At 50.6% G+C, this 15,251-nt stretch overlaps 1 protein-coding gene across 1 annotated transcript in view; it reads right to left on the bottom strand.

Moving 5' to 3' along the window:
- ASTN2 (astrotactin 2) overlaps window positions 1–15,251 on the bottom strand; it is a 320,575-nt gene that overhangs the window by 128,868 nt on the left and 176,456 nt on the right. The window contains exons 12-13 of the mRNA XM_053961860.1: window positions 8,972–9,138; window positions 6,087–6,275 (exon numbers count right to left, since the gene is read on the bottom strand). Coding sequence (XP_053817835.1) covers window positions 6,087–6,275; window positions 8,972–9,138 — 356 coding nt within the window. The remainder of the gene's footprint in view (window positions 1–6,086; window positions 6,276–8,971; window positions 9,139–15,251) is intronic.

Raw genomic sequence — 15,251 nt, 5'->3', positions numbered from 1 at the left:
CTGCTTTTGTTTTTGTAGAATAAAAAATGCTCCCAACATCCTGCAGAAGTGCGTGGCTGCAGACTGGGCAACAGCAGCTCAAAGCCACACAATCTGTCATCCTTTTTGGTGGGATGAGATCTTTGAAATGGAAAGGGATGCAACAGTGACCTAACTGATGGAATGCTGTGCTAAGTGCAGTAGTCATTTATACACTGGATTGGAAAAACCTCACTGCTGAGCCTGGCCAGTGAAGATGTGCTCAAAATACAGTGTGTGTTTGTGGGCTCTGAAACACCCCATACATGCCACAGCAGATCCCACCTTCACAGGGCTGCTAAACTCCTAAAAACCCCTTAGCTGCTCCTCAGGACTACGGCATGAGGTGTTAGCCTGGCTTGGAAAGACATCATTGCCTCCAACTAGCGTGTCTGAGGCTTCAAAGTTGTGAACAGGTAATAGAACTGCAGCAACAAACAATAAAAAGATGAATGAAATGGAAGGCAGCCACTAGAAAAGAGATCCATCCATTATCCTGGCCTGAAGGGTAATAGGTAAACAAGGCACTGGTGCACTGGCTGGCGCTGGGCTCGGGAATAATAAACAGCACAATTATAACTCCTGTGCTTGGACGTTTCAAAGAGAGGGAGAAAAATGGGGGGCAGGGGGAAGGGTGTTAATGTAACCACTTACAGACATGACATTCGTGTTGCTGAGGGGGAAGCAGGCTGTCCTTGCCAGGGCTGGCCCGTGAGCTCCAAGCCAGGGCACCAGCAAAGCCCCTCCAGCCTCTCACACCAGGCGTGATGCTGAGCCCCCATGTCAGTGCCTGGCAGCACCCACGGGTGGGAGGGCACCAGGTGAACAGTGGATGGGTGGAGATGTTTCCCAAACAGCCCCGGCAGGGATGGCACTGAGCTGCCAGCTCACCCTGCTACCACTGTGCTGGTTTATTAAGGGATGAGAAGCATCGAGGGGAAGAGGAGACAGATTTAAAATGAACTGGCCAAACTCCCCATCAATATTATGAGAATTGCCCACATCAGCTCAGCGACCTGACAGCACGAACGGAGCTGTGTGGAGGCAGAGCCTGCTGGAAGCAGTTGGGGCAGTGCCCATCCCTCCCTGCAGCACCCCTGGCACCTCAGCACCACCTCCAACCTGCTCCCTTCCCTTCCCCAAGGCTGCAAAGAAGCAGCAGCCCTGTTTTATAAGTGGGAACGGGGGGAACAGCATCCTCCAGGGACTGAGTTGCAGAGGGAAGGATGATTCCTGTTTGCAGGAAGGTGCTTGGCATTGCACAGCACGGGAGCCCTGGGTCCTCCACAGCCATCCTCCCTGGACATGGAGGGGGGAAACCACTTGGTGCTTAGCAGGGAGGGAGCCCCAACATGAATGTTCTCCCTGCCTCCAGCCACCAAACCATTCTGGCTCCTTACCTGCCCTCAACACCTCGGAACTCCCCGGAGTCGCTGCACCTCTGCTGGGAGGAATCAAACAGGGGCTGTGGGGGTGTTCCTGTGTCCTCCTGGGGCTTTGCCAAGCTGGAGCAAGAGCCAGGATGAGAGGAAGAGGTAGGGATGGGAAGGGACTCTGGTAAGGGGAGACAGCTGCTGCCAGCTGCCATGCATCGCCCTGACATCCCATTTGCCATGGAGCAATAATCCAGTAAATAAAGCTGGCTCCACGGGCAGTATTTTGGGATTTCTCCATATTAATGGCATAAAAGCAACAGTCTGAAACTGCAAACAGCTTTTAAACAAAAATATCTATTCCCTCATGGCAAAGAGACAACACAAAACCAGATAAAGAATGAACAAACAACCCATTTGGAAAATAACTCCTCAATGCTTTGGGAACGGCACAGGGCTCAGGCTCTGCCCCACCGTGAGGCAACGGGGGGAAAATCGCTCTAATCTAGTCTTTAGTGAGCTGCATCCATTGCTGAGCCTCCCAGCTAGACCAGGAAGTGTGACTGGAATAGATCAGCTCCAATCCCACCTACTTATTAACCTCACAGAGCATTTTGCCAACAGGAACAACCTTTTTTTTTTTTTTTTTTTTTTAAGGAGAGGAAAGGGTGCCCAGAAGAACAGAAGAAGATGGCTCTGAATGTGCTTTTGGCTCAGCAGTGGAAGGACCAAGGGAGGCTTCTGGTGAGTGATGGAAGATCCTCTTCAGTCCCCTCCCAACGTGCCCACGAGGGACTGCACAGGAGAAGCATCACTGGAGGAGTGCTGTGATTTAAATCCTTGCAATAAGGCAGCAGCAGCAGCGATGCCATGGTGCACTCCTCCGAGCAGGAACCCTCATGCTGGCATGTCCAACAGAGCAGCTGAGCACCCCAAGCTCCACACAAGTCATCAGTGGTTATTAAACCACCTCAGTACAGAAGAAGCTGCCCACAGAGCTCCTGACTGCTGATGGCTGGGGCAGAGCTGCAGGGATGCTGTGGAGCTCCCACCCTGCTGGTTTGTGGCTGCATTGTCACTGATGGATGGGGAAAAGGGTCCTTGGCACCAGCAAAGGGCCATGTGAGCAGGGACAGGCTCTAGGCAGCACAACGAGGTGTTCCATCAGTGCTGGGGTGCATGTGGAGCACACAGCAGGAACCAGGCTGGCTGCTGCCCAGCCCTGCTGGGGTACACTGGCCTCAGCAGCCACAATCTTCTTCCTCCACCCATCCCCTGGGTGTTGCCATCTCCTCAGTCGCACAGCTGAAGTCTTTGGATAAATGCCTGAGCCCTTAGGATAAAATGACATCTATTAAAGGGGAAACTCAAAATCTGAAGCAGCACTGACTGCAACCACACGTTGGTCCGAGGCCTGAGAGCTCCCAAGCTGTGCTGCATCTCCACACCCACCTGTGCTCTGCATCCTGAAGGTACCCACTGCACATCCCCAGCCTTTCCAGCTGGTCAGACACCATGAAGCCATCATTGCTACACCTGATCCATCCCACTGGTGTGCTGAGCACGGCCAGGAGGGCGCCAGGAGGATGGGCAGGGCTCTGCTCAGTGATGCCCAGCAATGGGACCAGAAAGAGGCAAGGGGCAGAAACTGCTGCCCAGGAAGCTCCATCTGAACATGAGCAAGAACTTCTTCACTGTGCAGTGACCAAGCACTGGAACAGACTGCCCAGAGAGGGCGTGGAGTCTCCCTCACTGGATTATTCAAGGACTGCCTGGATGAAATCCTGTGCCCTGTGCTCCAATTGGACCAGATAACCCAAAGTGGCTCCTTCCATGGAAACTGGCTCATTCTGCAGCCACCAGAAGGGCAGAGACTCTAATTAATCAGTGCTGCAGCCCCTTAGGTGGCAAAGAGACCTCCCCGACCCCCAGGGGATGGAAATTCTGCAGTAACTGATAAGTGTTGCCCAGGCCAGGGTGTGCAAGGCAGCTTTTCCCAGCACAAAGGCTCCCTCCCAACCCCATGCTGACATGCCTGGCAGATTGAGAATATCCTATTTATTAAAGACACTGAAGATGTGGCGACATGGGAAGCAGACACCATTCAAAAGATTGTCACATCTGCATAGCTAAAGGATCCCAGCAGTCATAAATCCCTCTAAAATACTCAGCCCCTTGTTCTGATAGCAGGTTCTTGCTCCTACTTCGCAGAAACAGGCTTTTAATCCCTAGTATTAGGCAGCTTCCTGCTATGTTTCAAATGCACCAAATTAAGGGCTTCTCTAACAGCTGGTGTCTTAATGCTCAGAGAGGTTCTTGAATATCTATGAAAATCAGAGGCAAATTACATCTTTTAGTTAATAATTTCTTCTCCATTAACCTCCTTCTCTTCCCTTGTTAAGGGATGATGTAATGGTGCTTCTACACCGTGACCTGCAGGCACCTCTGGCAGCCTGGCCCTGGGGGAGGACGCTGCACGCAGGGAGCTGAGCCCTTCTCATCACTGCCTGCTGCTTTTGGAGCCTCACTCAGATGGGAAAAGGGCAGCTGTGCTGACCCTCCAGGCTGCTGGAAGCATTTCTGGAGCACCATGTGCTGTGAGCTCTGCAGAGCCACTTCATGGCACGGCACAGCCTGCAGCACGTGGGCAGCTTGGCAGTTCCAGACCTGCTTTCTCCTGCCCCTCACTGCTGCTAACTTAACATATAATAACTAAACAATTGCAATTATAAACATGTTCGACACAAACACAAACATCACAGCTATTTCTTATGCATTTTAGCCTGAAAAATAAAAAATTAATAACACCTTTAGGCTCCCTCACAAAGATTAAAAGAACTACCTTATATTTACAAAGTAAACATATAATTGCCATTGCAAAACCAGAAAACAAAACTATTCATCCCTTTGTTATACAAAACCCATCGCAATGTAAAGAAAAAAATCTCATCTCAATAGAGAACAAAAATAAATGTATATTTTTATTAGTCACAAAAGCACTCACTACCCTAAAATTAACCTAGAAAACAAACAACCTAATATAAGTAAACCAGTAATCCCTAAAAAGAAAAAAAAAAAAGAAACACAACTAAGTCCTCTCAAAAAATGAGTAAGAAACAATTACAAAAAAGCCACATTAAGACAACAAACAATCTGTAGAATTCTCCAGTGCTCATCATTCACAAAAAAACCCCTCTACTTCTGAAATTAATTCTAATTCTGGGACTAAACAGACTGAAACCCCTGTGTGTGACAGCAGGTTGTACACAGAACTTGGCTGTCACTGCACAGCTCCTCACTGGGAAAAGCTTCTCCCCACTGCACAGCCCAGCCAGCACAGCAGGAGTGGTGCCAGCCCTGGGAAGGAGGACTAACAGCCCTTTTTTCAGCACAAAACCCCTCAGGCAGAGCTTTCTGGCCCCTGGAAGATGCCATCCCAACACCTCAGGTGTTTTATTCCAAGGGCAACCCCGGCAGGAACTGCTCCTGGTCCAGCTCAGGACTGCCCAAAGCTGCCATCCTCAGGTGCCCTCAGAGGGGAAGACTTGAAGAAGCCACGTACCCCAGGATAAACCAGCCCCACAGACAATCCTTGTGTGCTTTCCAGATGGAATTCAGCCCTGAGAACAGGGGATACATTTGCTACTTGGAAACAGCAAAACATCCCTGAGAGCCACCAGCTCATGGAAAACTTCATCTCTGCAGCCCTGGCTCTGCTCTGATGATTCCACTGACAATTCTAATTCAAGGGAGAGAAAGCAAAGTGGAGTCTATTGGGAAAATTGCCTTTGTGCCCTGTCAGTTCTCACTCCCAACAAAAGCTTTTGCTGATGCAGCTTGTGATGCCTCTGTCATCAAGAGAGCAGAAGGCCAGAGCTCAGCTTGAATCCACAGCCAGGGAAGGTTTGGCCAGCTGGGCAAAAACACCTGGAAAAACTCTGTGGGCAGCAGGGATGAGGACCCACAGCTGCAGCTAAAATCAGAGGCAGCAATGAGGTGTTGGTGCCTGAACAGGAAATAAACAGGAGCTGGGCAGGGAGAGCTGTGTCTGGGGGGGTGTGGGCTGGATCCTCTCCTGACTGTGATCAATGCTGCTGCTTCGAAACTCACAGAGCCACCTTGGCTTACACCTAATCAAAACACAGGTACATACAGAACACCTGAAGAAAATAACCTCAATAACTCACCTGCCAGCCCTGAATTCAGCAAGCTCTCCTCTGTGAGCCCTGGAAGGTGAAGGCATTCACCTTCAGCTCATTTACATTATTTGTCATGCTATATCCACAGCTCCTCCCAGCACTGTGATGGGGGCACTGAATGAAACCAGCTGGCACAGGCTGAAAACACAGCAAAGGAGATACTCTTCCACACTACACACAACCAAACAACTCGTTGTTGCAGGATATCATGGAGATGGAAGACATCAGTGTTTAGAAAGAGATGAGGCAACACTCCTGAGAAAGGCCCAGAGAGCACAGCTGGATGTGTTTCATCCTGACAAGACAGATCAGCCCAGGGGGATCCTGTGCTGCTGCCAGAGGGGACAATGAGCAGGTAGGAAAGCCATGGATGCTTTTATCCTCTTGCTCTCTTCCCCTCATGGGCAAATCAGAGATGCTGGCTCTGTCCCACTGGACCTTGGTCCCAGCTCACCACCCTCATATTCCCAAAACTAGGAGCAGAACCAGGACATACCTGAAAGTCATCTGGAACACCTGCCCTTGGTTGACGTGCTGGCTCCTGTTGTTATAGCCGTGCAGCATCTCCCCAAAAAGGGTGTCATTGAACTTGGCCTCCGACTTCAGGCACTTGGGGCCCTCGCAGATGTCAGACAGCATCAGGCAGGACTTCCCATCCGGGGCCAGCTTGTACTCCTCCACACACCTGTGGGGCACCACAGGCCATTGAGATGAGCAGGCACAGAGCAACCCACCCCAGGAGCCTCTCTGAGCCCAGCCAAGCACCACCAACACCTGCAGCAGTTGTTTGGACACAAGAAGGGTCACAGAGCCCAAATCCTCTGTCCTGGCTGGGTTGGGTGACCAGTGAATGGGGGCTTGGTTCCCAGCTCCCCTCCCTCCTGTAGCAGCGTGGCCCATCTGCCTGCAGTGAGGTTGGGTGGGGCTTGGAGCACCCTGGTCTGAGGGAAGGTGTCCCTGCCCATGGCATGGGGGTGGAATCAGAGGAGCTTTCAGGTCCCTTCCAACCTAAACCATTCCATTATTCCATGCTGTCCTGCCTGGAGCTGTGCTGGAGAGCAGAGCTGAGCCCACTGTGTGTCTGGTGCTCGGGTACAAACATTTCCCACACCACAGCAAAGCAAAATCAAGCCCCTGCCCCTTCTTCCACCTAGAAATACCCTCCTGCAAGGAAGCAGCTCCAGCCTGGCTGCTCCTCTGCTCTTTGATCCCACTTTCAAGCCAATTCTGGGTAAGATTCACATGTTCATCTTCAATTGACAGGAAGGGAAACCGAGGCAGGCAGCAGGGATGTGATTTAACTGCAGACACTGGACACCTCAGTGGAATCTTTTGTAAATGTACCATCCTGCCTCTCCTCCTCTTCCACCAGCCTTTTTGTCAGTTCCCACCATACTGGGAATCCTCTGTTCCCTCCCTACTCCTTCCTCCCCACAGCCCCAGTGCTTAACACCAACCCCACCTCTACCCGGGCTTGCTTCCCTCTCCCCTTCCTCGACTGCATTTTGCTGCAAGCAGAGCTCCCACCCGTCTGTCACACTTTTCCTTGCCTGCTCCCAAAGCGCAGCTCAGCCTTGCAAAGGGATTGTGAAAAAAGAAGGGGAAAAAAAAAAAAAAAAAAAAAAGGAAAGAGTCTCTGTCCTTGAGGATGCAAGGCTGAAATGCAGATTTGTGTGGGTGGAGACCATGGAATGTCCCAAGATTTTATAGACCTTCCCCACAAAGGGTGCTGGTGCCCACATGAATTTCCAACCCCTTCTTCAGGCAGAAGAGCAGAAAACGTGCTCTGTTTTGGTGACTCAGTCATTCTGAGCTGCTAAACAATAACAATAAAGGTGGGGGGGGGCAAAAAAAAAAAAACAACAACAACAACAAAGCAGCAAAAATGGGATAAATAAAGGAGAAACTGGCACAGGCAGAGCTCCCTGGGCTGCTCTTCCCAGGGACCAGTCAGCAGTCAGAGCTGCGTGAGGTCTTTGCTGCACCTGCAGGCATCGGGACCTGACGGATGCTCCTTGAGTTACTGCTCGAATTCACTCTCCTTCTTGCTTGTGGGCATTTTCTTTCCAAAAGGGCTTTTTTCCCTTTTCTTCATCCTAATCTGTCACACTGGGACATGGAGTAGGTTCCTGAGTGTGCCTGAGAGTGTGAACCAGCCGTGGGGCTGGGGCAGGCGGTGGATGGCTGCAGCTGTGCAGCACAAAGCCAGATAATCACTGAGCTCCTTTTAGAGCACATTGCAGCCAGGGAGATTTTCCTGAGAGAAAATGCTAAATTGTGTAGGATTATAAGATCCTGGCCAAAATCAGGGATGAGATTCTATTTTTAAGGGAGGCACAGGGGAGGGGAAAAAAAGTAAATTTTAAAAGCAGTATTTTCTAAACAAATCCTACACCTTCCCCTCCAACACACAATGTACAATTTTTGGGTCCCTTCACAGTGAGTCACAGATCAAACTGTACTGTCACACAGTGGGGGAAAGAAGGAAGGTGCATCTGCTCACACTGCTCCTCACACTTCCCTCAGGAAAACCAGGTGCCTCTATTCCCTGCTGGAAGTCAGCTCCTTTTCTTGGACACTCAGCTCCAGGCTGGGTTGGGATGGGTGGCACAGGAGGTGGCAGGGATGGAGATGAGGTGAATGCAAATCATGTGGTAATTCCCACAGGAATTACTGGAATATCATGGAAAAGACAAGGATTTTTGATTATAGGTAAACACAGAAACAGTATTTTGGGGCTCATAATTTATCCATCCCTTCTTTTAGCAAATTGTAATGAAGAATTAACTGTTTTAGCTCAGGCTTTGCACCCACCATTGGTAATTCCCGAGAATATGCCAATGGCCAAGGCTATTGCTTTACCAGCACACACAACAGAGCAAGTGATGCCAATACAAGAGCAGCAAGTGTTGTTTGAACATGCAGATTTAGAAAATGCTGTTCTTTGGATTGGGTGTGATCAACCACAGATAACCTGCAGCTTGGTGTATAGTAACAAAACAATAATTATAGGAAGGTGTTGCTTGTTGAGGAGCCTTGGAGGTGACTGACTGTGAAAGAGGTTTTACAGTGACTTCTGTGAGCCAGAGAGAAGTTTGATGAGAGGCTCCACGTTCACCCCTGAAAGAATCTTCTACCAAGGTCGTTGACATAGAAACAAGAAAGAAAGAAGGAGAAATAAGAGAAACCTGCCACTGCCTGTTCCAACGAGCACTTGGTTTGTCTCTCGTGACCAATGAGTAAAGTGTAAACTTCTGAGTTTGTAAGAATGTAGAAAAAGCATGCAGGCTGGAATAAAAACAGTTTGAAGCCTTCTGAAAATGGAGTGTTGCTTTGGATTGTGACCGTCTCAACTACGATGACTGACAAGAGGGGACTCACCCACAGAACATGAAGATGGTGCTGGACGAGGGGTCGTGGGGCAGAGGGAGGGTCTGCTGGAGGCAGAGCTGCTCGCAGCCGCCGTTGAAGCCGTCGGAGCAGTCGATCCCTTTGGAGTAGTCGTAGCAACCGGTGCCATCCTTCATGGGCCGCAGGTCCTCGGGGCACTGCAGTGAGACAGGGCACAGGAAAGGTCACCTGGGCGTCCTCCCCAACCCTGGAGCCCCTGTGCCTCTCAGGGCACAGCCCACCCCAGAGTCAGTGCAGCATCAAAACTCCTTTTCCACCTGAAGCAGATGAGTTTGTCCTGGGAGATGGATGGGGTAGCCCTGCATCACCTTGCACAGCCCTTGGGAAAGGGGCAAGGGCCATGGGGCATGGATTTGGTCTGCTGCCAATGCCTCCCCCCTCATCCTCCCTCTGGAAGAGGGTGAAATCCTTGAGGCAGCAAAACTACACAGCAATAAAGCCTCAAGCCGGTGTGGGGTAAAACTTCACAACCCTCTGTGTTTGCTCCCTGTTCCTCCAAAATGCAGAAAAATCCAGTGCAACCCAGAAATAAACACCTCAACACCTGGGACCAACCCAGAGAACCATCTCAGTGCTTGGGAATGACCTAGAAACCCATCTCAGCCCATGCCAGGCAGGTCAGCAAGCACGGCCTTGGCATCATGCCCAAAAGGATCTTGATACCTGCTGTGGGCAGGACCAGCCCATGGCAGAAGCAGGACTGGGGGCAGCCAGGATGGCAGCCCAGGCTCATCAGTTTTCCACAGCTGAGGGAACCATGGCTCTAATTTCTAATTCCAGCTCCCCAGCTTGTTTTCCTTGCCCCAAAGATAAAAGCCAGCAGATGGCAAATGCTGTTGATAAATTGTCACCCAGATTAAAGCACACTTCCACTTTGGTTATTTATCCCTTTTCACCAAACAGACATGCACACAAACAACAACAAAAAGGCCAGTCCTTGAAAAAATAAATAAATCTTGTCTGGAGCAGCTCACAATTAAAAATGCATTATGGAATTTCTTGAAGATAAGTTCGACTGGAGACGGCACAGGTAGTGATGAAGGCAGCTTATAAATGGCCCTTGTCAAGCAGAAGAAAGGTTATAAAACCACTATACTTCATGCTTAAAAAAGAAAATCAATTTTCCATGTGAGCAAAATGCTGTACATATTAATAAAAGTTCAGGAGACCCTGGACCTTGAGTTCACTGACACTGGCAGGGTCCTGATGGGAGATGGGCTGCTGAACCTTGCTCACTCTTGGCTACTTAAGAAGCAAACAGGGACAGCAGAAAGGGGCTTTAGGGACTCCTGGCTTCCTCTGAGCCATCACAGAATCCTAGAATGTCTGGGTTGGAAGACCTCTCAAGACCATCCATTTCCAACCCTACTGCCATGGGCAGGGACACCTTCCACTCTCCCAGGCTGCTCCAAGCCCTGTCCAACCTGGCCTTGGACACTTCCAGGGATCCAGGGGCAGCCACAGCTGCTCTGGGCACCCTGTGCCAGGGGCTCACCACCCTCACAGGGAAGAATTTCATCCTAACATCTGATCTAAACCTCCCTTCCTTCAGTGTAAAACCATCACACTTGTCCTACCCTGCTATAAGGTAGCATCTTTCTCTCTACCTCCTCTAGAAACCCTGTGCCACTTCCCTACAGCAGCAGCATCAAAACTGCTTCTGCCCCACCTGCAGCAACTGGGATGTGCTGATCTCTGTGCCAGTTGTCCCTCAGATCCCTCACTGCCTCCTGTGCCCTCAGCTCTGAAGCTTACAAACCTCAGCACCATCCCTGGGGACACTGGGTAGGGCGAGAAGGGAAGGCATAAGGCTTTTCCATCCAAAGGATCTTGGCAGCAAATGGCTCTGGAATAGGATGCTGTTCATCCTTGCAGAGCAGGCAGGGTCCCAAAAACACAGCTCTGGAATTAGCAGCAGGAAGCAGCAGAAGACTTGGGAGCAGGAGCCTTCCCAGGTGCATACACAGAACAATGAAGGAGGAGAGGACACTGAGAGCAGCCTGTGCTTTCCACCACCCCGGAGCTGCCTGGGAAACAGCACCAGGATGAGAGTGTTTGTGAATGTGCAGATACAGCTCTTATCTCCTCCTTGTCTGCTGTAAAAGCAGAGCTGTGCAAATTGGCAGAGAGGATCTCCCTGGAGGACACAGGGAGGTTTGGCTGCAAACAGCACCTCTGCTTCACGGCACTGCATCCCCCCCTCTGCTGCTCCCCCACATCCACAGGGATGGGGAGGGGCAGGGCTCTGCTCAAAATCCCCCCAGAGATCCTCAGGGATCTTCCAGAGTGCTGAACACACGTGGATGGGACTGTAAGGCAGCAAGAGCTGCAGGACCACAGCCAGAGCATCAGCCACAGCTTTTCAGTGCTGTCACTTGGAATTCTTGCCTTGGCACGGATCCATGTGCTGAGCTCAGCATCTTCTCCAGCCCACAGAGGAAGAAGATGGTTCTTTCCCTGTGACTGGGTTAGTGGGTCAGCAAAGCCCTCCCTCCCTTCATCCTACTCTGCTTGAGGCCACCCTTGGGATATTCCTCCAGTTTTGGCTCTTAACCACCAGGAAACGTGTTTCCTTTCAGTTCATAATTATGCATCCTAATAGTCATTAATTACAGCAGGCAAATAGCTCAGCACAGCATTTGCAAAAGAAAGCGCTCCTGTCTCTCCACATCCATCCCTGCTCAGAGCAGAGCTGGCTCTCCAGTCAGCTGCTGTGCTGCAGCACAGAGCTCTCCAGGGACAGAAAGCTTTGGGAGCCAACGTGAAACCTTGGGATGTGTCCCTGCCCAGGAGAGCCAGGGGAATCAGCAAACTTGGCAATTAATACTGGCCAGGCAACACCAGCCTCTCCATGGAGGGTTTTGCAGGGATGAATAGGTGGATGAAGCAATTACTGAGCACAATAAATCACAGAATGGTTTGGGTGGGAGGGGACTTAAAAATCAGCTCAACTCCCCTGCCATGGGCAGGGATGCCTCCCACTATCCCAGGTTGCTCCAAGCCCTCTCCAGCCTGGCCTTGGATACTTCTGGGGCAGCCACAGCTTGTCTGGGCTTATAAATCTTTGTAACACACCTCCCTGCCCCTGGAGCAGAGGATTTCCCATCAGAATGCCCCACCGATGGATCAGACTGGGGGAAAACTGAAGTCCATTTGAGTGCAGCTATGTTCTTGCCCACAGGAGTCAGAAATGACCATGGAAAAAGCCAGTTTGTGCTAATCCCGACTCCCTGATGGATCAGCTTGGGCTTCTGGATGAGCTTGGAAAGCCAGCACTCACCCTGTGTACACTGTGCTTTTATAAAGGGACAGATCTGCTCTTGCTGACATTGATTTGCCTGGCTTGGGCAGCAGAGAACCAATAATTACGGTGAGTTTTAATCAATGCCCCATCAATTTAGGTGCAGTTCAATTTGCAATCTGCCTTGGCAGTGACACAGGACAGGGGGCTCTGTTGGAAAATGATTATAAAATCAATAAGCAACTCGGTCAATAATGGTGTCTGGGCGAGCACAGGTGGCACGTCCCACCCTGGTGGGAGGAAAGCTGGTGCCCCAGCAGGTCCTGGGCAAACACCTCTGCACACCCCTCATCCACACATGGATTTATTGAGCCAGGAAGCAAAGGGATCCCACACACTGTTACCCAGAGATTCAAAAGAAAAAACAGTTTGTGGTTTACCACGTTAGACTCATATTGCATGCATTCACTTCCAATTCCCAGCCCAGCCTTTATCTGTGGAGCTGACCAGGAAATATAGCTCAGAGCTTGGGAAAAGGGTCTGGTGCTTAATCCATGCTATGGAGAGGTAAAGGAGATGTAGGGGGGGACTCCAGCTCCAAGGAGAAGCTGTTACCATACAAATATAATTCCACAGTCTTGCAAATCCACTCCATCTATGCAGAAGTGAACTGATTTCTCTGTGCTGACAGACAACCCTGAAAATTGCTCTTGGCATTGGAAAAGAAAACTTTCTTTTCTTGTTGTGTGTTAGCACTGATAACACAGGTCCTGAAGGCTAAACATGACCCTCAGCTCCAACCCTCAGACCCTGCTGCTGCCTGAGGGGTCTGAGGAGAAGGAGCCACCAGCAGCTCCACATGGTTTGGCTGATGGCACAGTTGGACACCAGCCCATCCCCTCCCATCCCAGAGCACACAAGTCCTTATTCCTGTGATTGCAGTCAGCAAATGAATTTTGAGTACTCACAGGGAATGGATGTGCTGAATAGGAAGTGCTATTTTTATCTGTTGTTTTGCAAAACAGGCTTTTTTCACTTTTAAATGACATCTCCAAAGTGACACAGAGTGGCAGATTTGGCAGGGCCTGCTGCCACATGCCCACAGCCACCCCTGGGAATACACCAGATCCAGCCTCACCGGTACACTGGGGCTGTGGTTTGGAACAAAATGGGATACCTGTGCCCACTGTGCCCGCTGCTGTCACCCCAGCACAGCGTGTGGCACCGTGTGGCCTCCTGCCACCAGGACTGGGCACAGCTCCTCTGCCCAGCAGTGCCAGCAGCATCCCCAGCACGGCCAGGGCAAACACAACGGGAGGAGGATCATCTTTGGAGGAAGGAACAAAAGCACACACCAGAACATGTGTGAGATTGTGCCTTAGGAAAATAAATACCTGAACAAGTCCCTGCTCATGTAAAGTAAAAAAGGAGCCTTTGCTCACTTTCTCATTTGCAAAGCTCGTTAGCAGCAAGATGAGTGAGGGGTCACTGGAAGGCAAATCATTACTGACACGGATCCCCCAGGTGGGAGCACATCCGCTCTCCTCCATCCGAGCTGCCTGCCAGAGCTGCTCAGCTCAGCTCCTCTCCTCCATTATTAAGTTTAAAACAGCAGAATACTTTATTAAGTGTTTCTGTAGAGAGTAAAGTGCCCTTTTTGTTATTCCACTCTGTTTTCTCAACAACAGCAACCTTCTAGTCAGAGCCTTCTGCATCAGGTGCTGGAGGTGATGCTCTGGGTACAGACGGGTTTGAATCCCCCCAGCTCTTAAAACCACAGAGGGAAGCTGCCACCAAACCCCCCTCCCAGTGCTGCTCCAGGCACCATTCTCATGCCTGGACACCTCCAGAAGTGAGACCAGGACCCCAGGCTGCATCTCTAGCACTGCTGGCCCGAGGCAGCACAATCAGCTGGTGGCTCAGTGCCACAGAGCACCGAGGACCATTTCCAAAGGCCCTAATGACCCCCCTTTGTGCAGAGTCCTCACCGAGGAACCTCCTCAGTGGGAGACAAAAACATTAATTCGAGACACTGCTAAGGTGCAAGCAAGTGCCAGCATTTTAATGAGCTCCTGTCTATGCACTGGCATGTGTTTATTTGCTTGTTTGAGCTCAGAAATGATACAAATGCACTAAGCCCCTCTGTGTCCATATATATATATATATATATGGACAATTCTAGCTTATTCTGCCTAGTTTTCTTGACTCAAAAGGCCCCTGGTGAGCAAAACTCCTCAGCAGCAGCAGGACAGAGCCTGGCTGTATGCAGCTCAGTCTCTGTGTGTGAGATTTATCCCTCCTCTACTAATATTTTGATAAAACAGGGCCAAAATGCTGGTTGCTAAAAGGCTCTCCAGAGCCCCCTCAGGGCAGGGGTGTCCCCACCAACCCCAGCTGTGGCAGAGCCCTTCCTGACACCCTGCTGAGGGGGGAAAATCCTTCCCAGAGGAGAGCATTACAACCATTTTCTGAAATAACAGTCATTATATTCCCACTCTTTCTCCCCCTCCCTTCCTTTTCCCTTGCTTCCTTTTCCCTTTAAAGATCATCAATCATTATTTTAGCCTTAGAAAATCAAACCCATCTGTCTCGCAGGCTCCCAAGAGCATGCTGCTTGTGCTTCTCAGCCTGGTCCCTCTGTGAAAGTGGGATGGGGGATCCATGGGGGAGATGAGGCAGCATCTCCTCACCTCTGGCCACCACTCCAGTGAACCCTCCCAGGCAAGTCACTCCATGTCTGTGTGCACCTCAGATCCAAGAGGGAGGGATTTGTTTCAAGCAGCTGGTGGGATGCCTTGCACACAGGAAGAAGTGTTCCTGGAACAAGGAAATCTGCTTCCCTTCCAGAAGTCACCAACAGCCCATTTTGGGGTGTGCTGGTATCTCCTGCCTGTCAGGGCATTCCCAGCCACAGCAGAAGCTGGCACCTCCAGAAACCTTCAGAGAAACAGAAATTCAACCCCTGCCCCACCTGACTCACCCATCAGGGTGCAGCCCAGCCACAACACT

This window comes from Vidua chalybeata, chromosome 21 (assembly GCF_026979565.1).
Source record: "Vidua chalybeata isolate OUT-0048 chromosome 21, bVidCha1 merged haplotype, whole genome shotgun sequence".
In the NCBI taxonomy this organism is placed as follows: Eukaryota; Metazoa; Chordata; class Aves; order Passeriformes; family Viduidae; genus Vidua; species Vidua chalybeata.
This window is presented reverse-complemented; position numbering and strand designations above follow the sequence as displayed.